At 40.4% G+C, this 25,310-nt stretch overlaps 3 protein-coding genes across 3 annotated transcripts; 1 reads left to right on the top strand and 2 right to left on the bottom strand.

The window, feature by feature from the left end:
- The first annotated feature begins 2,419 nt into the window (after positions 1-2,419).
- LOC100049225 (endothelin receptor type B) lies at positions 2,420-6,571 on the top strand. The gene is made up of 8 exons (XM_004081947.4): positions 2,420-2,553; positions 2,714-3,186; positions 3,309-3,421; positions 3,765-3,969; positions 4,247-4,387; positions 4,479-4,612; positions 4,687-4,795; positions 5,462-6,571. The coding sequence occupies exons 2-8, from the start codon at positions 2,770-2,772 to the stop codon at positions 5,624-5,626; spliced, it is 1,284 nt and encodes a 427-aa protein (XP_004081995.1). The 5' UTR covers positions 2,420-2,553; positions 2,714-2,769; the 3' UTR covers positions 5,627-6,571.
- Positions 6,572-13,722: 7,151 nt separating this feature from the next.
- On the bottom strand, positions 13,723-17,001 carry LOC101167660 (leukocyte cell-derived chemotaxin 1-like). Its single transcript, XM_004081783.4, has 7 exons — positions 16,930-17,001; positions 16,636-16,770; positions 15,985-16,125; positions 15,758-15,871; positions 15,504-15,657; positions 14,919-15,097; positions 13,723-14,425 (listed from the first exon to the last, which is right to left on the bottom strand). Exons 1-7 carry the CDS (start codon positions 16,990-16,992, stop codon positions 14,198-14,200), a joined length of 1,014 nt encoding a protein of 337 aa, XP_004081831.1. The 5' UTR covers positions 16,993-17,001; the 3' UTR covers positions 13,723-14,197.
- Positions 17,002-19,979: 2,978 nt separating this feature from the next.
- Positions 19,980-24,063, bottom strand: LOC101167407 (protocadherin-8). The gene is made up of 3 exons (XM_004081782.4): positions 21,437-24,063; positions 21,134-21,332; positions 19,980-21,040 (listed from the first exon to the last, which is right to left on the bottom strand). Exons 1-3 carry the CDS (start codon positions 23,987-23,989, stop codon positions 20,727-20,729), a joined length of 3,066 nt encoding a protein of 1,021 aa, XP_004081830.1. The 5' UTR covers positions 23,990-24,063; the 3' UTR covers positions 19,980-20,726.
- Positions 24,064-25,310: the final 1,247 nt, after the last annotated feature.

The following is a 25,310-nucleotide window of genomic DNA, read 5'->3' as shown; positions in this document are numbered from 1 at the left end:
AAAGCCCACTCTATGTTTGACTTCCTGATGGTAACATTTGCAATAATTTGTGAAAATAATATCTTTATTGGAGCCTTCCACTGAACCATGCAGAAGGAGGTTCAGAGCAAATTTTCTGGTTTGCTAGCAGCAGACTAGCAAGCAAGTTAACAAACACGTCAAAAGGAATTGTAGAACACCCACTAAAGCAGAAACCTAAAGCAACCTGTCAAAACAAGACAGACTTGGGAACGGAACAAGGAATACCGAAGAGTATACAACGCATGTGTGGAATGCAGGTGAAGGGCTATCAGATCAACAGGAATGAGGCTGTTTAAATGTAACAGGAAGGAAGGGAAGCTACAAAAACAGAAACTGAAACACTACAAATAATCAAAACCATATGGAGGAGGTTGTCATTCTACTATCTTAGCATCTACCAAGGTCAAAGAAGGGTATTTCCATATCATATTTAAGGATTTATTGTTTTATAACTTTTCAAAATAAATTCCAAAATTTAATCTCTGTATTATGGAGCCCCTAAAGGGACAATGAAGAAAAAAAAGAATAAATACAAATAAAAACTAACTGGTAAGCACCCGTTACTAACAAGTGTGCATCTGTTAGTAATGGGTCCTCACCTGTTAGTAACGGGTGCACACCACTTAGTAACGGGTGCACACAAAATACCAGTTATTATCTGGACATTTATGATCATTTGCGCACAGAGACATTTACCCAAGTTACCTGGAAATGGCATTATGTGAGCTAATTGAGTTCTACTTTGGTTTTGGACTAGTCTACAAGGAGATTGCAGCTTTGCTTGCTCACCTTCACAGTTATATCATCTCTGAACGTCATCTTAAACGAGTTGTAAAGTCATGTGGTTTGTTTCGACGCAGGAGTTAAGATCAGGTTTTCCCTTTTATTCAGGAAGAATGAAGATCATTCAGTAAGCTCCATTAATATTGGTGGATGCATGCAAAGTGCGTTCAGAATGGGCTGCACATAAGGAAAGAACATGTCCGTCTCATTCTACGAGAACTTGACCCACAGGGTGTTGAACTCTGAAGAGCCAGACGTCTGCATCGCCACAGTTACTTTGCAAAGCGTCCAAATTTTATTTGGCATTTGGATTCTTACAACAAACTGAAGCAATTTAGTGTTTCTGTTAAGTTGTTTTTTTTCTTTTTTTACTTCAATTGTTTTGTTCGTTTTTCTTCAATGGCCCTTTAGGGGCTCCTTAACAATGCCAATTGTTAGCAGATAAAAATGTTCACAGTCACATTGTGCTGGTGTTCTGCTTTTACAAAAAAAACTGACAACATTTCACATTACACCTTATCTATCAGGGGGAGTCATTCCAAATTTTCCAATCATGACTTTTTTTCCTATTTATGCAGATATTCTACATGAATATCTGTTTATGGCAAACAGTTATGGTAGCTTTAGCAACACACATCTAGTGGCAATGGCAACGTTTATTTTCAGTTTGCAGTATGAAAAGCTTTTGCAACACTTCGGTGCCAAATAAGGATTTTTTTAACTCAGATGTTGGCAAAAAGTAAAGATGCAAAGAAGAAAACCAACAACTAAAAATTTCTGTAGATTTTTAGACAGATTTTGTAAACTACAGTTCCTTTCAGATTCTTTCAAGGTTCCTATAGGATCTTTTTTTTTATTTCCTTGAATTAATTCCAATCAAATGTTGCATTCACGCTGAATACTGTACAGAAAGTCTTGCTGTGAGCATTTCTCATATTCATTTTCAACTCACTTTTGTCTGTTCTTTGAGAGGAATGCAGGAGCAAACTTCCTCAAGGTCATCTGTCACCAGAGAAGCACAGATGTGAGGAGATGTGGAGTATTTATTGGGTGCACTTTTAACAATGGGATCTCTTCTAGTTGTAACATGTCCCAATGCTCCTCCAGGCTCTTCAGGCTGTCAAAACACTGTCAAGGGGAGAAGTCACCTTCTTAGGACTCTGGGGGGAAGCAGAGGCGCCGTATTCCAGGTAGGATGTGGTGAGACTCATGTTTTTAAAAGGTGGTATGTCAAATTAGGCAAAAAAAAAGGAAAAGTCACCTAACACTGAGCCCTTTCCTGTCATATTTGTTATACTTCACGTGCAGTTTCTTGGCAGTATAGTGGAGAGGATTTTTCTGGCATGCTTAAAATTAGTTATGGCTTCATACGGTGGTGAATCTTTTGTTGGTAAATGTACAAAGAAAGAGATTTAATTACATACATATATTTTGTGCAACAACATTGTTTTTCTGACACGATGATGGAAAAAAGGAGCATATAACCGAAGCTCATAAAATGATCTCACTATGAGATAACAGACGACTGCATGCTTTCATTTCAGGTGAGGCATCTGGAAAAGTAATTACAGTCACCACTGACAGATCGATGAGTAACAATACCTCGGTCTATAAAACCCCGATTTCCTATCGCTAAATTCAAACATTTACAGCAGGCGCACCAACAAAGACTGTTTTTTTGTGGTTAACAAACAGGCTTTTTCTTAGGTTTTGCAGAGACGCGTTCACAGTGTTTATGCACATCTGAAGGTAAGCTGGAATGATTCTCTGCGTCTCTCTGTATCTCTGTGTTTTGTCGATTTCTTCTTGCCTTTTGAATAGAAAATGAAATTTATTTTTCTCATCAGCTCCATACTTTGACGTGACTCAAAAGGCTAACATATTTTTTTTTTCACCTTCCATTTCTTAGTTCTGATTTGGAAAAAAATAAAAACACTTCAGCGCCTTTTGTGAAAATCATTAATAATGTGGACCTGGACGTTCATTCTGTGTTTTGGAAATATTCTCATCGGATTACAGGCAAGTGATCAGAATTCAGGATGGCTCCCTCTAATTGAGCGCTCTGAAACAGCCTCCCCTAGTCTTTTAATGCCAAATAAACAGAGCTCCAACAGCTCGTTTCATCCACCAGAAAAAAATGGGGGAAAAACACCCCAACATCCCATGTGCTCCCAGCCAGCTCGGATCAGAGACACCTTCAAATACATCAACCTACTGGCCTCTCTGCTTGTATTTGTTGTCGGGATTGTGGGGAATTCTGCCTTACTTAAAGTCATATATGTAAATAAAAACATGAGAAGTGGACCAAACATCATCATTGCAAGTCTCGCTTTGGGGGATTTGATCCACATTGTGATAGACATTCCAATCAACTCATACAGGGTGAGTTTCTCTGACATATGCAGAAATACCACAACAATACCCTTCATATCTGGCTTTTGTTTTTTGAATGCAGTAGTTTTCTGTTTTTTTTCCTTTTAAGAGAATCCTTTCTTTTGTTGCAGCTCATGGCAGAAGATTGGCCCTTTGGTTTAGTTCTATGCAAACTTGTCCCCTTCATCCAGAAAACTTCTGTTGGGATTACCGTATTGAGTTTATGTGCTTTGAGCGTTGACAGGTGAGGAGATAGGCTGAACTATTCTATGCCATCAAAGAGGAGTGTTTTGTTGCTACTGTCTGTGTTTCATCAAAGAGACACATTGGTTTAGCATTAGTCCTTGAATTGCATTTCAATTGAAAAGAAAGAAAGAAAGAAAAAAAGAAAGAAAGAAAGAAAGAAAGAAAGAAAGAAAGAAAGAAAGAAAGAAAGAAAGAAAGAAAGAAAGAAAGAAAGAAAGAAAGAAAGAAAGAAAGAAAGAAAGAAAGAAAGAAAGAAAGAAAGAAAGAAAAAAACAATTAAATTGCTCCATTGTTACAAACAAAGATCTCCAAGCCATAACATTTTCTGACTGATTTTGAAGATACCGAGCTGTGATATCCTGGCATCAAATCAAAGGCATCTGGGTTCCTGTGTGGACAGCAATTGAAATAACCCTGATATGGGTTATTTCAATCCTGCTGGCTGTTCCTGAAGCTGTCGGCTTTGATATGATAACGATGGACTACAAAGAGAAGCATCTGAGAATATGTCTTCTTCACCCCATGCAAACCAGCCAGTTCATGCAGGTAATGAAAAGCCGTGTGCACCTAGAGCACAACAGTATGAAATAAACAGATTGAGAGTTATTTCTGAAAGGGAATTAAATTCGTGATGACTGATTTTATTTTTTTGTACTAATTTAAGCAGAAGCCAGAAGTCAAAAGCCATGTTTATCGATGCCCTTGTTAGGCTAGATATGTATGTGTCAAATACTGCTAGATGGATTTGGTAGCATAGCAACCAGTGAACTTCATACCACCCGCAGCATTGACAAACTATTTAACACTTTCTTTTCTAACTTAGATGTATAAAGCAGGGAAAGACTGGTGGCTCTTTGGCTTCTACTTCTGCATGCCACTGGCCTGGACTGCAGTTTTCTACACGCTTATGACCCAGAAAATGCTAAGAAAAACAGAAAACACTTTGAGCGATCACATCAAGCAGGTTAGAAATGACTCTTTTTATTTTTGAACCACAATTTGCCCTTTTTTCCAACAAATAGGATTTTAACACCCTCTTTTTTGTTGTTTCAAAGAGGTGGGAAGTTGCAAAAACTGTCTTCTGCTTGGTGTTGGTGTTTGCACTCTGCTGGCTGCCTCTATATCTCAGCAGAATCTTGAAATTAACCATGTATGATGAGAAAGACCCTGATAGGTGCCGTTTACTGAGGTGAGCATCTATTTTTATTTTTACATCCCTTGAACTTTGACTTATTTTACAACAATTAATATGCTCTTTTTCAGCATTTTTCTTGTTCTGGACTATTTTGGCATAAACATGGCATCGCTGAACTCATGCATCAACCCAATTGCGCTGTACATAGTCAGCAAAAGATTCAAGACATGTTTCAAGGTAAAAGGTCTTTCTGATCTCACCTTAAAAGGAGAGAAAGGCTGAAACATTTTGAAAACAGTGCAGTCCACATTGGATGAGCTGGTGTGTGTGTGTGTGTGTGTGTGTGTGTGTGTGTGTGTGTGTGTGTGTGTGTGTGTCATCAAGCACATAATGGAGTCATGTCTGTGAAAGCTGCTGCCCAACAGCACAGAGTGCACCTGAGGGTGTAATAAGTGAAAATGGTCTGGAAAAACATAATCAGAAACAGACACTTGGTAGTCGACCAAAGAGTGAATCAGAGTGACGTGTTCTGTGCAAAAAGGAAAACATAGCTGCGGGGCAATTTTTAAAGTAAGAAATGTAAAAACGTTTATTGCATTACAAGCTCAGAGGAACATATTAAAACAACTGTTTTATTTTGACAAAACGTCAGGGCCACAGGACACGTAGAAAATTATTTAGCATGCTTGTTCTATTTGGTTTATATGACCTCAATTATATCAATGAAAAGAATCTATCAGATACACAAAAGAGCCATATCTTCCCAACCCCCCCCCCCAGTATCCCCTCTGAATCGCTCTGTGGATCTTCGCTGAATGAAATACAACACAAATAACATTTTCTCCCTGTGAAGTTGAGGAATATGTCTTGCTCTCTAGTCATTTTTGTTGTGTGCTCCTTCAGGCGTGTATGTGCAGTTGGCGTCTGCCTTTTCAAGCTGATACCCACGACGAGGCGCAGGCTGTTTTGAAGTCCAGAATGCAGGATCAAGGCTCAGAGCAGAGCTGCAACATCAAAGCTGGCGGAGAGACTTCCACACCCCTACCTGTTAACAATTTACCTTGTTAACAAAACTCACACGCATTTGTAAATTTGTGCTTTTGTCAATATAACTATATTAAATGGACAGTTAAAAAAAAAATGCCAGAAAATCTCTGGTTGCTCAGCAACCAGTCCCAATAACACAATATTACCTTTGAATAACAACGGAGCGCTTTTTTATGTAATGATGCCGTCAGTTAAACAGCTGTTTTGGCGAGAGCAACCTCCAATCAGACTGTTTAGACCATTGTTAGCTCCTGGGCGCATGACTCCCTTCCAACAATTACATCAGATCTCACCTGGTACCTTTGCTCTATCATGCATCACAGTTCTTAAATCACTGTTTTCGACACTGTGCTGTATATCCTGTCAAGTCTGAAGACCTGCATATAATTTCACTGCTGGGCTGTAGTACAACGTTATGCCATAGGATATCATGCAAATGCAAATTCAAAAGGACTCTCTCGGAAGAGGAATTATTAGCACTTATATTATTTTTGTTTCAGTTCCATGCATGCCCTGGATGTGGCATTTTTCAAGTTTATAGTCGTTCTTTCCCTGAAAAACATATCAAATTGATGCCACAAGTAAATCCTGTCCTCAACACTGAATGAACTGATTGATGGTGGCCTATTTTTAATGCATTGTTAAATGTGTAATGCATGGAGACACTTTATAAAAGACCTGAGAGTGGGAAAGAAGGGAAACGAAGATGACAGAATGAGGTCAGGAGGAGAGAGGCACGGGGGGTGTTGGGGTGGAGGGGATGCTGGTGGCACCTGATAGGTCTTCCCGTCACAGGACAAGGCAAGCACAAATGAAGCACAGTCCTCCCAGCTAATGCTGTATCAGCCTGAAAAACTGTCTGGCTGCTTGTGTGGCGGAACGCCTATTAAAAGTTTATCTTGTCTGAGTGAAGTTAAGTTGTTTGTTGGAACAAAGTTGTTGAAATAAAAGAGTGACTTTTTGTAAGATGTGTGGGATGCTCCTTCATAGTAAATAGGAACACGACTTGAAGGTGTTTTCTAAAAAACTAATAAAAGTTTCAACTTGAGTGTTTCAAACTGGCCAAATGAAAAAAACAATAAATACAAACAACATAAATATAAAATATAAGTGTCTTACAGAAAACACTACTTAATAGACTTTGTTAGTAACATTAAAGAGATTACGTTTTTCCTTTTTATATTTTATAGGCACGTTTTATTTGTGTGGCAAATTTCGTGTACAAAAACAGTTTAAAGAATTTACATAAAACATTAAGGGAAACATTCAAGATAAATATTACACAATTGATCATTAGAATAAAAAAAAGTTGACTTAATTAACTTAGTTAACTTAATTTTAAAGTACACTTAAAGTAACAGTCAGATGTAAACTTTGAAAAAAAAACTAATCAAATGCAGCACAGAACAGGTGGCTCTTTAACCTGGTGGTAAATAGACTGAGTGTTTCAGCTGATCTACGGCTTTTTGGAAGTCTGTTTCAGATCTGTGGAGCATGAAAGCTGAATGCAGCCTCTCCATGTTTGATTTTGACTCTGAGACCTGATCAAGATGACCGGAGATGACTGACTGGTCATACTGGGGCAGGAGGTCTATCATATATTTTGGTGCTAAAACAATTCAAAGCTTTATAAACCAGTAAGACAGGCAGCCAGTGTAAAGACCTTAGAACTGGACTGATGTTGTCTATTTTTGTAGGAGACCCAAGCAGCAGAGACCTAAATACGTTGCAGTTTCCTGTCCAGTAAAATCACTGTTACAGTAGTTATGTCAACTGAAGATGAATGCATGAACTTGTCATTCAAGGTCCTGTTTAGACATCAGATCTTTAATCCTTGAAATATTTTTAAAGATGATAAAAGGCTGATTTTGTGACTGCCTTAACCCTGAAGACCTCATGGGGTCATTTTGGCCTCCAATTTTCTAAAGTTTTTCTATTTTTTATTTTTTTTCTTGTTTTTACTTTAAAATATTTTTAGGTAGCTGTCAATTCTTGCTACCCAAAATGAACAAACAAAAGAAAAAAAAAAGGAAATTTCTTGGGTGTTCAAGGGTAAATGTGTTTATCAAAATCCAGGTCTGTATCCACACCCACATTTCTGGCCTGGTTGAGGTTTTTTCAATGAATAGATTAAAGCTCTGAAGCAACCCTTCAACCGTTTCTCTTTAGCCCAAGGACAGCTGACGTAGCCTAACTTGTTGCACATCCAGTCATTAATGTTGTAGAATTACATTGATGAAGGACAAACGCAAGAAACACTTATGAATTATATATTTCACGTAATCTCGTATCATTCTCATGTAAATTAGCATGTATCACGGCAGAACAAAATTTCATATGGAAAATGCGTAGATTGTACTTAGCCATAGTAAGACACGACACGGCCAACACTTAAAACTAGTGTAGATCAGGGGAATCCAACTGTTTAATAATAAAAAAAAAGCATTCCAATAGCCGGCTGACTTTAGTACTGATGCAATGTTATATCTGCTCGTGCTTTGAATGTCAAAACGTGTGACACAACCTTTATAACCTGGGTCAGTGGGATCTGCTAAATTATAGTGACCCCAAGACGGAGCTTTGGGGAACTCCATAATTTTGTTGTCTAAAATGGTAGGTTACCAATTGACACAAGATTAACAGATAGTAACATCAAAGTAAAACCATCATCTTTTAAAATAACTTTATCCTTAATGTTTAGCTTTTTAGTATACATCAATGAAAAGTTAGTTTTTATTCACGTCTGCAAACTGCAGATCTCAGAAGGAAAGTTGCTGTTGAATCAAGTGATTTCTAAAATTGCTCAATGAAAACTGTTTTTTTTTTCTTGCAACATTTTTTTTTTTATCATTGGATCAGTGTGTTCTGCAGTTTTCTTGAGCTATTTGTTGCAACATTTCGTTTAGTCTCTTTTAAAGACAAAGTGTCAGAAGTTCAAAAGCAGAATTTATTTAAAGAAATTGGACAGGATGGTTTTCGCCCATCCTGTTCAACCTTTGTGGTCAGTTAATTGTGCTTGAATGCTGCAGAGCTCTTCATCGATTAAAGAAAACATGTTCTTAAAAGTGTGTGTAGGTTTGGGTGCAGGCCTCCAGTCTTTTTTTTTTTCCTGAAAAGGTCCAAGTAGCTTATCTGTAATGATAGCAGCCCATTCCCATCCCTCTGCACGGTGCCCGACTCTAAATTGTGCCATTTGTCCATTAGTGATTCAGCACAGGTCGGTCCATCTGTTCCGTCGAGTCACTCTCATTACATCTGTCCGTAAAACCTTTGAAAAATCTGTCTGTCGGCTCCTCTTGGCAGAATCTGGCTGCTGTCGGTCATGCTTCTCTTTTTCCTTGTCTTTGAGCATTTGACACCTTGTACCATTTCTGGACGCTCCAAGCAGGTTGTAGTGATAGAAAATGCTGGTACTAAAGGACTTTGATTTTCTTTAAGCCCTTTTTTGGGTCAGACATTCCTCTTATTTCCAAGTTTTTTTTAATTTCAAGTATTTTCATTTCCTGTTAAGTATGGGAGCAATGAACTTCTCCACACATCTTGAATAGAATAGAATAGAATAGAACTTTATTGATCAAATAAAGGGGAAATTACCTTGTTACAATAGCTCCATTAAAAACAGCAAAGTATAGTCGTAGTAGTGAATTATTGAGTTCAAAGATGGAAAAAAAGACTGAAGAGTTCTTTTTGTTGTCCATAGGTAGTCATTCTTTCCTTTTATTAGACAAATGGAAGAATAAAGATGTGGTTTACCTTGACGTTGTGACTGAGTGCACTTAATACATGCAGCGCACATTCTGGTTTCAGGAGTTATTGAATCCACCATACCGCCTCTAAATGCCACCATGTTTTCAAGCTGCTCAGTAAAGATAAAATTGAAGCATCTTAATCAGCATGTGTTTATGCCTCAAGAGAACACAACAATCAACATTTGCTTTTTTTAGTTTTTTTGTGACCACACAGTGATATTTGCTGCTCAAACATTGAGGCACTTCTCTGTTCTGACATGAAAGGAACAGTGTGTCCAAGGCTTTGACCGTTGGAGGCATAGGTTTCATTTGCTCAGTTACGTCAAGGCCAATATATTGTAGGTTTGATCTAAAATATAGTCTATGCTCTTTTTTTCTATTATTTATTTTCTTAGAAAAACCATTTCAGCTTTAATTGCTTTCCCCATTTTTTGCACCTATCATATCTTAAACCAAGCTTTCTATTTTGGCATCTTTAGTGAAAATCGTATCACTAAGTCAGAGAATGACACCATGCTATCATGTCTGCTGCAGTGAGAGCTCACAACTGCAAAATGACACAATCGGTTATCCAGAGGAAGGTGATGTCAGTGTCAACATCGGCAAGGGAGCAGGAGTCTCAGACCCTCTTTAGTAATCTGTATGCACACAAGGCTCAATCCAGCTCCCCACGGTGCTGCCCATGCTCCCCAGACTGTGGATTTAATTAAGCAGTGTGAAATTAATTAATCAGTGGGGTGGCAGGTATAAAGACTTCTCACTGGAACTGCTCACACAACCAAAACAAGGCGTTTCATGTGCAACGACAGTTATTAATTTGCTGTATGTTTTATTTTAATGCTTCCATGATGAGGAACTGAACTTGTGTGAGGTTAAGAAGGTTGGAATGAAGGAAAAAAAAATCATGCAAATTAGCAAAATAACAGCCCTCCTCGAATCAAAGTATAAACCTGTGTTTGATCTGTTCAATCAATTAATTAAAAAAATTCATTCTGTATAATAATGCAGTGCAAATTAGATGGAAATGAGATAAAATATTCATTTAGTTATCTGGGGAATCACCCTACAGGGCTTTTTAGTCTTCAGTCTGGCTCAAAATGCTGGCCATATGGCAATTATGTACAGTGGTGTTGCAGGAGAATTGGTCTGATGCCTAGTGGCAGATAGGAGCCTGCCTGTGACAAACTGCTGCTAGGATCGGATGTGAGTTGAGGGAGATAATGAGGCTGTTGTAAGCCTTAAGTATAGAGCTTGCCCCCGGGGTGACATATCTAAGTGTGCAGGCTCCCTCATTGTTGCAGTTGAGGATTAAAAACACATTTGCTTTTAACTTCATAAACTTTGCCAGTTCTTTTTACAACTCCTAAAGACAACTTTGGCTTTTATGTGAAAAGCCTCTTGACATTGCTTTGAGGAGGAGCTGTTATTTTCTCACAGTCTGTATATGTGGAGCCCCGGTTTGATTCTGCTTTGAGCTATCTATAGCTCTTCTTAAGCATCTGCAAATTCTAGGGAACTTCTCCTTAAAAACAAAAGTTAGCACAAATGACACATTTTTGATAGAAAAGCTCTTTCATATTGATCCTTTGGGCACCCATTTCTGAATTCTGCTCAGGGCAAAAAGGAAAGCACATATTTTGGTTGACTGGTCTGGCCAAATAGAATGTGTTGTGGAGAGTGGGCTTCTCCCAGAGGGCTCATACATGTTGCGATTTGAAGATAACTGCTAACCCTTTCTTTAGAATTTATGACATCCACTTCAGGTTGGGTGCCTCTGCCACACTTGCTGTCACGCAGGCAGTATGTCCTTAGGAAAGCAGTGGTGCAAATTCCAGCACTGTGTCCAATTTACACCCACATCGCTCTACAGGTTCTCTTTTTAAGTATAACAAGGACACCATGCAACCAAGTGCAATACACAGAAGAAGGCAAACGACTCTCTGCAGTGTGTTCAGAGTAATTGCTGTGATGTTTCAGAACAGTTAAAATAATTTACTGAATGCAGGCATATCTGAAGCCAGTATTTGGGGGGGTTTAATTCTGTGAAATAAACAAGTCACACTTCTTTTTGCCGTCCTCACTGGCATTTGATTAACAGTCATTTGGGGCTTGCATACAAAGCAGGAGAGAACGGCAAGAGAGACGAAGAGAGGGAAGAAGGCGCTTCAGCCAGCAGCAGGGGAACTTCACGCAGACCTACAAAGGCAGGCAGAGTGCTGGGCAAGACTGCAAGCAGTCACTCAAGCATGGGATTAAAAAGCATTTAAGCCTTGCACCATAACAACCCTTCTTCCAGCTTCACATTTCTGACCATTCATTCGGTTTGTTACGGCTGGTGCAAAACTGTGTGTAACAGGTTCTCCAGTGCCAACAGTTATAAATGTATTTCAGTGCGTTCTTGCAACAAACATAATGAGCCAGCCTAAAAGGGTTTCTGTGTTCACTGTTAGGGTGCAAAATGGGCTGTCACTACTGTTTATTGCATTCATGGCTTGATGTAATGGAAAACATGCAATCAAATGTAGGACATGTCAACTAGAGTGCTTCACTTCACACTCTTGTTCACACTTTTAATGCCTCTTAGGCAACAGAAATAAATTTATGACAGACTGCTGCTATATTTACAGGGAGCTCTAGTGAGTGCATTGGATTGATCAGTATAAAATTATTCTAACAAAAAAATCACCAGCTAAGAATTCCCAACTGCGATGAGTTAAGTTTTGGTGCCAGGAGGATAGCTACTAAAAAAAAAAAAAAAAGCTTTCACGTTGCACAGCCCCCGCCTGCCCATGCTTGTTTTGATGGGAAATGATGAAAGCACAGGTGGATGCGGGAAAGCTCCCCTCCCTCGTCATCTGTGCGGATTCCTCATCTGTGGCTTCTTATTAACACAGGAGTGGAGGTTTACAGTCTGGCTGCTGGGCACAGTGGGTCGGCACGCACAAAGCTCTGTTTGTTCCCTGGCCCGCAGGGCTCCCAGGGTAAGCTCAGCTCCAAAGGGGAGACAAACAAAAAGGCACCACTGTCTCACACACTGAAGCTGATGTCCAACGCATTCATCTTTACTACTCAACAGGGGCGGATTTTCTTTTCAGAACCTCGAGGAAAAGCAAAAGAAGACGAGTTCTGTAGATACAGGGCCTCAGGATAAAAAAAACGGCTTTTCTCCTGAGCTATGTATTTTTTTTCTGGGCTTAAACGCCGTTTTGAATAGCTACTTGTTGTGATGCAGGTTGGCCTTTTTGCCTTCTCTTTTTGTGTAAACTTTGCTCTCCTGCTCTTATGCAGCCAACACAGTCCAAGAAAGGAAAAACAAAAAAAGTTCCATCGTGTTATGTATATTATTAGCATCTTTTTGATTGCAGCAACAGGCATATAAAGAACCGCTTTCCCAGCTGATTGATAATTTCAAGTTATACCTCATACCTGCTATACCTCTGTGTTATTTCTGAGCATTAAAGCAATGTTCAAGCTACTTCTACTGTGGCTGTTAGGTCAGACGTGCAGTGTTGTGCTGCAATCTGCAGTCCAAGTATAACTCCATTATTGAGGGGACTCGAAAGTGGGAGCTGTGTGACACACAGCAGGATGATTTAGTTTAATGACCATGGCAGTGACAGCCCTGTGATGGAAATTGGACTCCCCCTGCAAATTTACATCACTTGAGGGTACTTGGGGTTCTTTTAGCGGCTGCTCTCCAGAGCACGAGCCATCAGGAGGTCCTGGATATGTCATGCTTGTCACCTTCCTTTAAGTGTATCTGCGGACGTGGGAGAGGGATTAATATTATATCGCCCGAGGAAGCACGGAGGCCGTCTTATCAGCACTGCAGATGTGATAAGCACCTCTACCCCCATGAAAACCAGAAAAGAAATCTCCAAGCAAAAAAGACAAGCATCTCTTTGTGTTGCCTCCTCGCAGTGCTCCAGAGTTTCAATGCAGCTTTGTGGCAGATATGGTGCAATTTCACATCTGTTGTAATTTGATGTGCCTGGATCACCCTCTGTGAAATTGACTTAATCACAACATGGCTCCTTTCAATTATTCCGAGAGTTGGCATATGGCTTTAGAAATACTAATCTGATTTTTTTTATTGTAAGTTATTTAGACTAGCCGACACCACAAGCATCTGTGCAATAAATAATTTTAAAAAAAATGGCCAGTGCCCTCCCCTTCCTCAAGATTATGCTGTGAGCACATCATTTATGCTCTCTTTTTAAAAGAAAAACCGTAAATATTTAAAAAATATGTCACCTTTATGCTAATATGTTCCATCATTCCCACAACACTCATCTCACATTAGTTCACATCAATGCAGATGTCAATGTGTGCAAATTGAGTTGCCCTCCAACTGATTTAGAGCTGTGAATGGAAGTTATGGCAACTGTTGCTGTCACTTCAGTTTAATCAGCAGAGCAGCCGATGGAACCATGGAAACACCATGTGACACCAAAAACATCAACATCAAAGCCAGTTACTGTAATTAGAACATATTGAAGGCTGTTCAGTCAGAAAAAAAGTACATGATCTGCTAAGCCTTTGGATCCATTCCCATGCCTTCAACAGTACAGTGCGTTAAGCCTCAGATAGAACTAAAACGATGTGCTCGTCTGTAAATCTATTGGTGGAAGTAAGAATGTGACATCTCTGCATTCCTCTTTTACAGTATATTTGAATACATCCATATGAATATCTGTCACAGATATAGTGCCAATAATCAGATTTCACAATCTGCTCATTTGTCAAAGCATTTTGCAACATTTCCTAGAAATCTCAGAGAATTAACATAAAAGGTCAGAGACTGAAGATCCTTTCAGAAAAAACTCCTTTCGGTGTGTAGAATTTACACAACGCCTAAAATCCGTGCCACCCACCAGCGACAAGGCATGATGACCCGACACGCTACCTGGCACCCTCTGTGGTGGTAGGGCCAGGGCCAGTAGCCTCTCAGAGGGTGGCACACTCTCTGGCACTGAGTGTAGCTGCGGCGGCATTCTGAGCAGCAGATTCCCTGGTGCTCCAACATGGTGTCAAAGGTCACGGCGCTCTCGTCTCTGGCTCCTCCGCTGCGCTGCATTTATATAAACCAAATTCAGGAAAAAACAAGACCAGTTAACACAAGCAATGACTTCTCTTCTATCTTTCAACGGGCCATTTTTTTTTAACTCTATTTGCGATTCAATCTATCTGGCATCCATTCAGCTCTCAAAGGCAACGGGAATTTTTCATGGCCGCTGGGACTTTTTACTTGAAAATCTCAGTTTTCTTTTCTCTGGTGACCTATAATTAGAGGCACAATTGAGGTACCGTATTTGGCACAAACCAGAATGAATGATTCCAGGTAAACACCGCTCTCCTCTGATGAAAATCGTGTTTTTAGCAGTGATTGCATCTACAGCTGCAGCTCTGAACTAAGTCGCTAAAGAGTTGATGAAACTGTAAAAAATTTATGCAAACTGTTCTGTTAAAAGTTGCTTTGGGGCCCAGTGTGTTTCTCTTAATCAAAAATTCACTCAGGAGCATTGTTAATCATAGAGAGTTGTTGATTAAATCCTGTTGCTCACATGGTAAGGGTTTTCGGGGTTGTATGCTGACCCAGCGCCCGACTCCCCTCTGTCCGGACTTTCTGAGGCGTCATGCTTAGTGCGACTGACCGGGTCCCTCGCCTCAGCAGCTGCCTTCATCTCCTCCATGTTTAACTGCCGTTTGGCCCGCCGCACGCCTGGCTTTTTCCTCTCCCCATCTGTTGCAGCATCCACAAGAGGCGAGAGTACTGGGTCAACATCCACAAGATGCCATACATATCCTCAGAGCTCAATCCTACATAGCTGGAGTTGTCTCAGACGTCCTGAATAATTAAATTAGCAGCAGTGATATCAAGCAGGGTTGCATATTTTCAGTTCATTCTTTTTTAATGTAAGACTTTGTTAGTCTTTTTTTATACTCTAAATTTAGTGTACTCTTCAAGATGTTCAAGTGTTTCACTAACTTCTGAGTATAGGCTGTAAATTTTGCAATAAGATGAGCAATCACAGCTTAGACTTTAATAAGATATGAAAAATGTACAAGAGATCTCTTCGAACAGACTATGGAAGAGCAGCTATCCTTCTAGGCCGGGCAGGATAGACATAAAGAAAAAGAAAAAGAACCTTTAAAAACAACAGGCTGGAGCCAGAAAATGGGAAATTCGCCACAAAGATCCAGAATTTTGTTGCTCAGAAATGTGGTGTCCTTCAGTGGCTGCTCTGCTGGAACCCATACCAGGGACTCCTCACCAAACGTCGCAGGCAATAATTCGTCTGTCTGACATGAAAAAATAAAGAAAATCCCTGAATAACTCCAATTAAAGATGTGTTCTTTCCCTTCCAGTTGTCAGCATTGATGTCAAACAGTGTGCATGTACCAGGTCAAACATCAGCGTCTCTTTGTTGTGAGCTCCCAGGAGCGGAAGGTTTGCTTTGATTTGGGATTTTATGTAGCATTTGTCTCCTCCAAAGAAGCGGATTCCAGTTATTCCCTGCACCAAATCACAGAGATGCCATGTTTACCCTCACAGCTTTGTTACTTTGCTCAGCACACAGAAGGTCTCAACTGAGCCCAGCAAGAGAAAACAAGGACAAACTCACTCACAATTTGAAAGTCATGAATCTCCACAGCTTCCTCAGCTCCGCTCCCAGTTTTAAATCTCTCCAGATTGTTGTCAGAATCAATTTCCATGGAGCCCTCCCTCACCTCCCCGTTGATGTTCAAGCTGTAGCGAACATTATAAACCTGGCAGCATTCAAAGGGAGATGTTAAAATGACTGATTAGTCAAGTTATGTAAATCACAGAGTGGCAAACACAATAGCAGAGATCCGTGCAGAAAAAAAGCTTGGTGCTTTGTGATGTTATTCCCCCTCACAGATATTTTTGTTGAAGGAAATCCTCTGTAGTTTTACCACGCTGAGAATTTGAGTAAACCACGCTGGGAGATGCCAGACCTTGATGAGGAGGTTTGCACAACATGTGAGCTCATTAGAACACAAATAAATATTACACTGTTTCTTATGAAAATGAAAACGAGCTCCAAGATCAATTCATGCAATCTATTTGTGTGGAAAACAGAAGCAAAGATGTGATGAAACTCTGGCAGCAAGACATCGATATGATCGTCTCATTACAGTCTCTAAAAAACTGCACGGTGTTCTGCCTGTTAACGTTCTCAAAAATAATGCCGGGTTCCTACATTCAGCGCATGCTAAGCCAGATTCAGTTTGGAGCAATGTTTTGTTAACACTCACGTTCTTATCTCGGAGTTTCCACAGGTGAGGAGCAGTCACACAAGCACACAAGAAGAGCACTGCACCAAAGAAAAGAAGCACAGCTCCACATCCCAGCATATTACTGATTGTTGCCTTGCAGGAAGTTCTTTGTCCCTTAAAATCCACAGCACAGAAAGAAAAATAAGACATGCAGGAAACAGCAAAAGAGAATGGACCAATCTCAATCTTGCTCTCAATCCTCAAATGTAACTGATTTTACAGTTTTATCACACAAATGTCGGTTAAAATTCACAAAATACAAAGATTTCTTACCAGAGATCTGCAGAATGCATCAGTTGCATTTTTCACTTTGTCCATCTCTTTCTCTGTGTCCATAACTCCCTTATTATGTTGAATCTCTATGGAGAGCAGAGCTATTCACCAGGAGGCTATTTTACAAGTAACTGTGAATGATGTAAAGTTGATATTAAATTGCAAAATTCAACATCTGAATGTTACCTGTGGCTGTAAATCGCCCAAAGCAAAGTGGCCACCCTGTGGAGCCAACCTAAAAACCCACGTTTGAAGCAGCTCAGAGCCCAAGAGAGACGGGCTGATGTCATGTGTTGCAGGAGCTGATGCACTGAGTGCTGTGTGACCTCTCCATCGGTAAATCCTAGAAAGGAAATTTAGCTTTCACAGACCATGTATTTTTCATTCTACAGACCTCCTGTACATGGCATAAAATACTGGTATGATGGTTATTAGCTATATTTTGTTTCAAAAGCAATAATTGATAAATTGATATTGATAAATCATGTAATAAAATGGTTACAGTATAACGGGGTGGGATTATATAAGTTCACTTCCTTCCACTCCCTTTCAAGCAATGTATAACTGATGATTATATTGCTGTTGTGTATTATTTGTACTTAATTGCTTGAAATAAACCATTTCAAATCAAAATCAAATAATAACAATGACTTAAATAATATATTATACTTTCCAGTATCTGTCACGTTTTGTTCAATTTCTGTCTTTCATTTTTGTTTTAAGCTTGTGAATCATGTTTTTATGTTGTATGTAGTAATACATTTTTTTTGTGTATTTGTTTACATTGTCCAACTCTTCAAGTAAACATGTAAGTAGCTGTTAATGAGTCTGGCACCAATGCGTGAAAGAATAAGAGATTTTTCTGCAGCTTTAACTCTAATACTTTGGTGACTTTGGCACGTTTCTTGAACAATTGTCCCAGAACATTTCTTCTCAGGTTTACAAAGCCTTTTTATGGGACTGTGAAGGGGTGACTAATTCTATCCAGCTCTACTGCTGCTGAAAAGGAGAATACTTCATTTATACTGCTCTTGCCACATCCTTTAACTCTTTCCAAAAATTGTAGTCTTAAAGCATCTATTCAAAGGCCCATTTCCAGGAATATCATGTTTTGGGTATTTTTTATCATGTTCTTGTGATGTCTTACCAATAATAAAGGACTTATATAAAGACAGTTAAACGTAAAATTGCATTTCTAAGTAATTTTTTATTCAAATCGTTGTGAATCAGGAGCAGACGAAAAAATGCTGTTTGAAAAAGATCTTATCTGTGAGGTAGAAAAAAACGATGGGCTGGCACCAAGCTTTCTTCACCGCCCTATTCTGCATCCGCTTTCAGACGACTAGATCCATGTACGTCTTTGTTTTCCTTGTCTGATCTGGTATCTGGCTCAAAACTGCACAGCTGGATAGCTCTAATAATGCTCGCCATTTTTTTTAACGGTAATGTTATATTGGGGGTTTAAGGGATACAGTGGGAGAGAATGAAAACAGAGAGCTCTCAGCAACGGGGAGGGGAAGGGGGCTGGGGCTGCTCCATGCTAACAGTCCTGGCAACAACTTAGAGACTCATTTCTAACTACTGTTGCTCTGCAGAAAGTGTGTCCTGGAGAACAACATTTTTGGGGGGCTTAAAACTGCATCATAATTAAAAGACCAGTTGGAACACTTCATATATATAAATTCAAATTATTTTGATTTCCCAGCTAAAACGTTTTTTTTGCATTTTATTCTTTACTGCCCACAATGCTACTTTTGTCTTGATTTCCTCTTACCACTCTTAGTGTTGTATTGAGTTATCAGTTTCTCTAATAGGTCGATGCAGTTTAGTCTTGAGTTTTTCTCTTAAAAGGTCAGGGCGTTGACTTTGCAACAGCAAAACTTTCTGGAGAAAGACAGCAAATATATTTTTAGATGAGCTTTTCTTACTGCAGTTTTGCATCGTGCTGAAACAGACTACTTAAATAACTCAAGCACTGAATGTCACACAGGCAGTTTGTATTTTATTTACTCAGTGTACTTTCCTAGTTCTGCTTTATGGGGTTTAGGCTTTGGGGATTTCATTACTCAAAGCTACAAAATGTGTTTTGCTCTTGACAAATAAAAACATTCTGTAAGCCTTTGTGTCCTACCTTGAGACACAAAGTAAAACGTTTCTGAGTTGGGTTGATTTGGAGACTTCATTAAAAAGCAACGTTTAACAAAATTTTGCTATATGAAAAACATTTTATTTTTTACAAAATAAAAGGGTTTTCCCATTAGACTACACTGATATTCACTTTTTACTGACACATTTTTTACACAGAGCCTCAGACCTGAGAGCTAAGGGACTCACTTTAACCCAGGTAACTGAGAGAAAAAGGGCTGATGTGACTTTTAAAGTAAAAACATAGGACATAAGGCTGCAAGCCAGTGGGTTGAAATCCACAGTTGACGGAGATGTAAAACTAAATCCTAAGGTTAATTTCCTTGTGAATATTGATGACAATCCTGTAAACATACCTTAAATATTTGTTAAGAGCTCAAAATAATGGGTATATTATGCTTGTGTTTCCTCTTTTATGTAATTTTTTTCTAGCTTTAGCCTTTTATGATCAAGCAAGTCTTTTAAATGACCAGACTCACACCAAACAAGCCACTAAGTGATGTTGGGGGGATGGAGATCTGTTTCGAGTCAGATTATGACATCAATTCATCTCATTCATATTCTTGTATGTATTGATGTTCTTTATTTCCATAGCCCTTTAAAGCACAATCAGGAATACTGCCCAAAGTGTTATAAGTGTGCGCTTTATGCTGTTTTAACTTCTTTGCTTTTTCTGTATCCAGAATCAAACTAGAGAAAAAAAGTTTTCTGTATGAAAAGTGTGCCGCAAGTCTTCACAGACTTTCAAAACCTCACACATAAACTTTGCTTAATTATACATTAGAAGATCATTTTTTTCGGTTTAGATTGCTTGGTCTCTGTCATAATTAAAGACAGATGAATCGCTAGAAAAGATTCAAATGTTCAGCTACTGTTGCTTGGAAACTGATTCAATCTTTTTTTTGTTTTTTTTGTGGATAATTGGTAAGCTGGAAGGCAATCACAGAAGGTGCTGGGGGTGGGGGTATGGGGGGATTTTTTTGACCTTTGAAAAATATGTAATTGTAAGACAATTTGATCAGCAGAGCAATATTTGCATGCAAATTGTGCCGGCACAGTAACAACATTGTGTAGAATTAAAAGACAACGGCAATGGTGCTGGCCTCTTATCCGTTTAGCTGGGGTGGTCACATTTTATTTACTGCAGCTTAAAGGCCTTTGAGGCAAATGAAATACATTCGGTTGGTTAATTGAGGTTATTCTGGATGTTTTATAAATATATCCCCGGGATGGTGAGTTGATAGGATTGCTGTTATGTCCTGATGGCCATGGTTACTGAGAGCAAACGTATTTTAACTTTTAACTGTTTATTTGTGCAACAAAGTGATAAAATCTATCACACACATGTAAATCTTCCATATTGATTGTTTTTCACAGCAGAAAGGCCATTTTGGGCCTGAATGTTCATAGGTCATGCCTATAAATAGCAACACATGCTCTTAAAAAGTCATAATAAAATTCCTTTTTACAATGAATCGATATGAAAAATATATTATTAATGTAGAAAATCTTGCATATTACACAGGATACACTGAACAGTCTTACATGGGCCACATGACACACTACAAAACACAACAACATCCACCACGGAATCACATGACAGAGAAATACTGTACATTAAAATGTCTTTTTATTTAGATTTTGTATGTTTTCTAAGAGTTTGTATACTCTGGGATTGATATTTCATCCGTTTCCTGTATTCTAGCTGGCGTTGGTGGACCAACAAGGATATAATCAAACTCCTGGTGTTGCACCTTTTCATACACACTTTGCAGACCGCTGGTTTTGGGTAGGAGAGCAGGATAGTAGTTTTCCCTCCTGGCGTCCCGGGGAAGTGTTGCTGTCTTTGAAAATGTTGACAGATGAGGTCCACAGGCCATGCTGGTGTTGGGCCTTGTAGCGGACGGGCTCCAGCATCGGTCTGAGTGTCCCAGTACTTTGCATTCGTTTGTGCACGCCCAAAGACCTGTGGAGTACAGCAGCGATTTCAGGATAAAGTGAGTATAACAAGCAGTTTATCTTGCAGTCTGTAATTTGATTTTATTGGGTGGAGACTCACTGTTTATTGGTGGTGACTCTTTTTTGTGCACATCCCCGCTGATGTCTGAGTCGCTGTCGTTAAAGTCGCTGTCCCCTTTTCCACTGTCCTTGCCACTGAAATGGGGCTCTCTTGCTGAGATTGTTGTGAATGAATTTCCTTTCCATATTGTTATTGGCCTGACAGTTTCTTTTCCATATCCAGGCAGTGTGGAGTAGCCCTGAAAAGAAACAAAGACGTGATGAAGTCAAGTTAAAAAATGTCACATTATTCAGCAAAAACCAGATCAAAATCATTTTAAAACATACCAAATTGTCTTCATACCTTTAGTTTCCCCTCCATTCTGTTGTTTGGCTCAAACATGCCAGATGTCTGCTTGTCATCTTCACAGCCTGACCCTGCTGTGTTGCTGTTGGCTAGCGAAGGGTCCTCTGAAAATTGATGGCTATCAAATGCCTTGCCGTTGTGGTTGGCAATCAGTGAATCAATATGTCCGCTTTCCACTTTTTCCACATTGGCTGCATTTTCTTTTTCATCAAACCTCCCCTCCTTGGCCTCTTTCTTGCGGCGGCTGCAAATGGTTGTGATGAGAATGATGGCCAGCAGGAGCAGGGAGCAGCTCCCTGCCAGGACTATAATTATGGCCACGGATGTGTCCCATTCAAACCCCTCCTCGTTGCCTTCCTCAGCCAATGAAGGCAAACTTGGTATGGTACCTTCAATAAAACTCAAAATAAGTGCAGCTGTGGAGGTCAGTGAGGGGGATCCATGATCACTGACGGAAATGATTATTTTGACCATGTCTGTAGGATCATACGCCAGTTGTCGACTGACATGCACCTTCCCTGTGTCTTTGTGGATGGAGAAACCCAGGTGCCCCCCCTCTGCGATTTTATAGGACAGCTGTGCGTTTGTGCCTTCGTCAGCATCTGTGGCTTTTATTTGGGTTACGACGTAACCCGCGGGAGCGTCTTTGGGCAGGAAAACCTCAGCAGAACCCTTGAAGAGAGGGGGCTCTATGATAGCAGGCTGGTTGTCATTCTGATCAACTATTTTTAATCTGATGATGGCTGTGCTCTGCAGCTGTGGCGACCCGCCATCACTTGCTTGAACATGTATGTCCAGCTGTTTCATCACCTCATAATTGAAACTCCTCAGTGCATATATGGAGCCAGACATTGAATTGAGAGACACAAAGGTATTAACTGGGGACCCCATGATCACACCCTCCACAAGCCTGTAAGTGATTTTCCCATTGTTGCCCAGATCAGCGTCGCTGGCCTCAACTGTGGTGATGTAGGCGCCCGGGGCATTGTTTTCCACCACTGGGACCTCATAGACGGCTTTGGCAAAGTGGGGGGCGTTGTCATTCTCATCGTTTAGTCTAATGGTGAATTGGGTGATTTTTCTAAGCGGGGGGGACCCGAAATCCTCAGCCATGACGGTCAAGTTGTACTCCCTTATCCTTTCCCTGTCCAGAGCGGCAGCTGTCACAATCATGTAGCTGTCTTCGTGAGCCTGCCGGAGTTTGAAGTGGTCGTGGCCATACAGCGTGCAGTGAACCTGGCTGTTGATGCCTGAGTCTCTGTCCATGGTGCTGATCAGCGCCACCAGACTGTCCCTGTCTGCCGCCTCGCTGATGTGCGCCACACCTGTCGTGATGGAGGTCATGGGGGTGATACTGATTTCTGGGGCATTGTCGTTTACGTCTGTCACGTGAATGATGATTTTGCACACTGAGGGGGTCGGGTTCGGTCCCAGATCAGTCGCTTGCACGTCCACCTCGTACGTGCTTTTATCCTCAAAATCCACGGGGCTCCGCAGCGTCAGGTGACCCGATTTACTATCCACTTGGAAAAGTTCTCGGATCTCATGAGAAACCTGCTTTCCAAAGCCGTAAACCACCTCTCCGTTCAAACCCTCGTCAGCGTCAACTGCGTTCAAGTCCAGGATCACTGTGCCAGGCGGCGCGTCCTCCGGCAAACTGACGGAGAAACTGTTCTGGTCAAACACGGGACTGTTGTCATTGAAGTCCGTCACTTTGACGGTGATTTTTGAGGACCCGGATCTGTACGGGTTCCCTCCGTCTGTGGCGACCAGCTCCACATTATAAAACGACTGAGTCTCTCTGTCAAGCTCTTTCATGAGAACCAATTCCGCATATTTAACCCCATCCGCTCTCAGGAGCACATCTATGGTAAAGTGACTGTTCACAGAAATCTGATAGCTTTGAATGTAGTTTGACCCCACATCAGCGTCCACGGCTGGGTCTAATGGGATACGGGATCCAAGTGCTGCGTTCTCAGAGATCTCCACCATGTATTCCTTGCTGGGGAACTCCGGGGAGTTGTCATTAATGTCTTTTATTTCCACCTCAACGTGAATCAATTTGTAGCGATCTTTGGAGAAATTAACCACATCAAAAGTAATCAGGCACTGTGGAGTGTGCCTGCAGATTCTTTCTCTGTCGATCCGCTCCCCGACAGAGAGTTCTCCGTCGCTTTCTCTCACCCTAATGAACGAGTCGTTGAATTGTTTCATCATCCTGAAATTGCTCTTGGAGGAATGTGACAGACTCAAGGACATGTCCTTGGCAAGGTTTCCGATGACCGTTCCTGGTGGCTCCTCTTCTCGGGTCTGCAACCTCACAGTATTACCCTCCGAACGCGCCCATGAGGTGAATAAAAACTGATGGAGGGAGAAAATAAAAACCCAACAAGTTAGAAGTGTGCCCTTTGTCATCTTTCTGCTAATCTTTCCCCGGCGAGCAGCCTCTTTGTGCGCCAAACAAGCCTTCACATCTGCTGCAGGCTCCCGGCGCAGCTCCCGCTTTATGAACTGAACTGTTGTGAAGTGAAAGTTGCTCCTTGCGCGCATCCAGTCAGACGCGCTTGTTGCCTCGCCTTCCTCTCGGCTCTCACTTCTGCTTCTCTTTTCTTCTCATTTTTTTTCTCACAGCTTCTCATGCTAATGAGATGATCTGTGACCAATCCCTGCTTTAGAATTTAAAATACAACCTTATATTAATAAAACAAAACGTTTTAAGCCTTTTTAAAGATAGAGATAGGGAGAGAAAGACACAAAGAGAGAAAGAGACAGAAAAAGAGGCAGATAAAGGCTTTATTTTCTTGTTACAGTCATTTCCAAGTTGCAGTTTTATTAAACAAAAGATAATTTCTTTTGATTTTTTTTTTCTGTTTACTGTCAACCCATAGGTATGGATGCGTGCGCGTGGATGGACGTGCTGCGCATTCATTCCCGAGACCGCTTCAGTCACAGAGCTGCAGAGCAAACGTCTCTTGTGGGCGTTATTAACCTGGGAATACTATCTGCGCGGGAACATTCCCTTTGAAGTTGGAAAGAGGGAAATATTTGTGGAACATTTTGTTGTGTAGAGAAAAAAACTAAACGGTTATTATTCAAACAAACTGCTGCAAATGCATTAAAAGGACATCCTCATTTCATGGCAGCAGTTCAGACTCTTAATCCCATTCACGGATTTCATGCTTCTAAAATTAGGTGATGGAATTGCATTTCAAAAACACTGCTTACTTATTGTTTTTATTTAAGTATTTTGGTTCTTTTACAAGTATAGAAAACGTGGTACTTGAAACTTTAAAGAACAACTCTGACGGAAATCGTGTGTTTTGGTGTTTTGAACTAGTTCTTTAGCATTATCCTCATGATGAAGACATACATAAAGAAAATGAAGATTACATTTATTTTTCTGAGTATTTCTAATTTTGCAATCTTTGTGAATCAGAAGCATAGGAAAAAGGCAAGCCAAGGTTCCCGATCCACTCCATTCTGATGCATCCATTAAAGACTTAATTTTCCTTGTCAGAGCTGGAATCAAAACTGTACGGCTGGGTAGCTTCAATATTGCTCGCCATTTTTGAAGCACCAGTAACCCTTGTGCTATCCTAGGCACTTTACCATTGGGAGTTGGGTCATCTAGACCCACTAGACAGTGCGCTGAACCTTTTTTCTTCAATGATTTGTGAACCTCACTGGCGTCCATGGATTACATGAAATCTTTCCACCTTTATCCACCTTTGTCATGGTAGGGAGAACACGTCAATGCAAGGGTGGGGTCATAGGATAGCACAAGGCTTGTGAGCGACTGTATGCTAGCAAGAGAAAGTGTAAACAGATGGATGATGGGAAGTTAGGATGGACTTACTCCAGTTAACAGTTC

The sequence above is a fragment of the Oryzias latipes genome, chromosome 21, assembly GCF_002234675.1.
Source record: "Oryzias latipes chromosome 21, ASM223467v1".
Taxonomy (NCBI): Eukaryota; Metazoa; Chordata; class Actinopteri; order Beloniformes; family Adrianichthyidae; genus Oryzias; species Oryzias latipes.
Note: the sequence above shows the minus strand (reverse complement) of the source record. Positions and strands in the feature narration are given on the sequence as shown.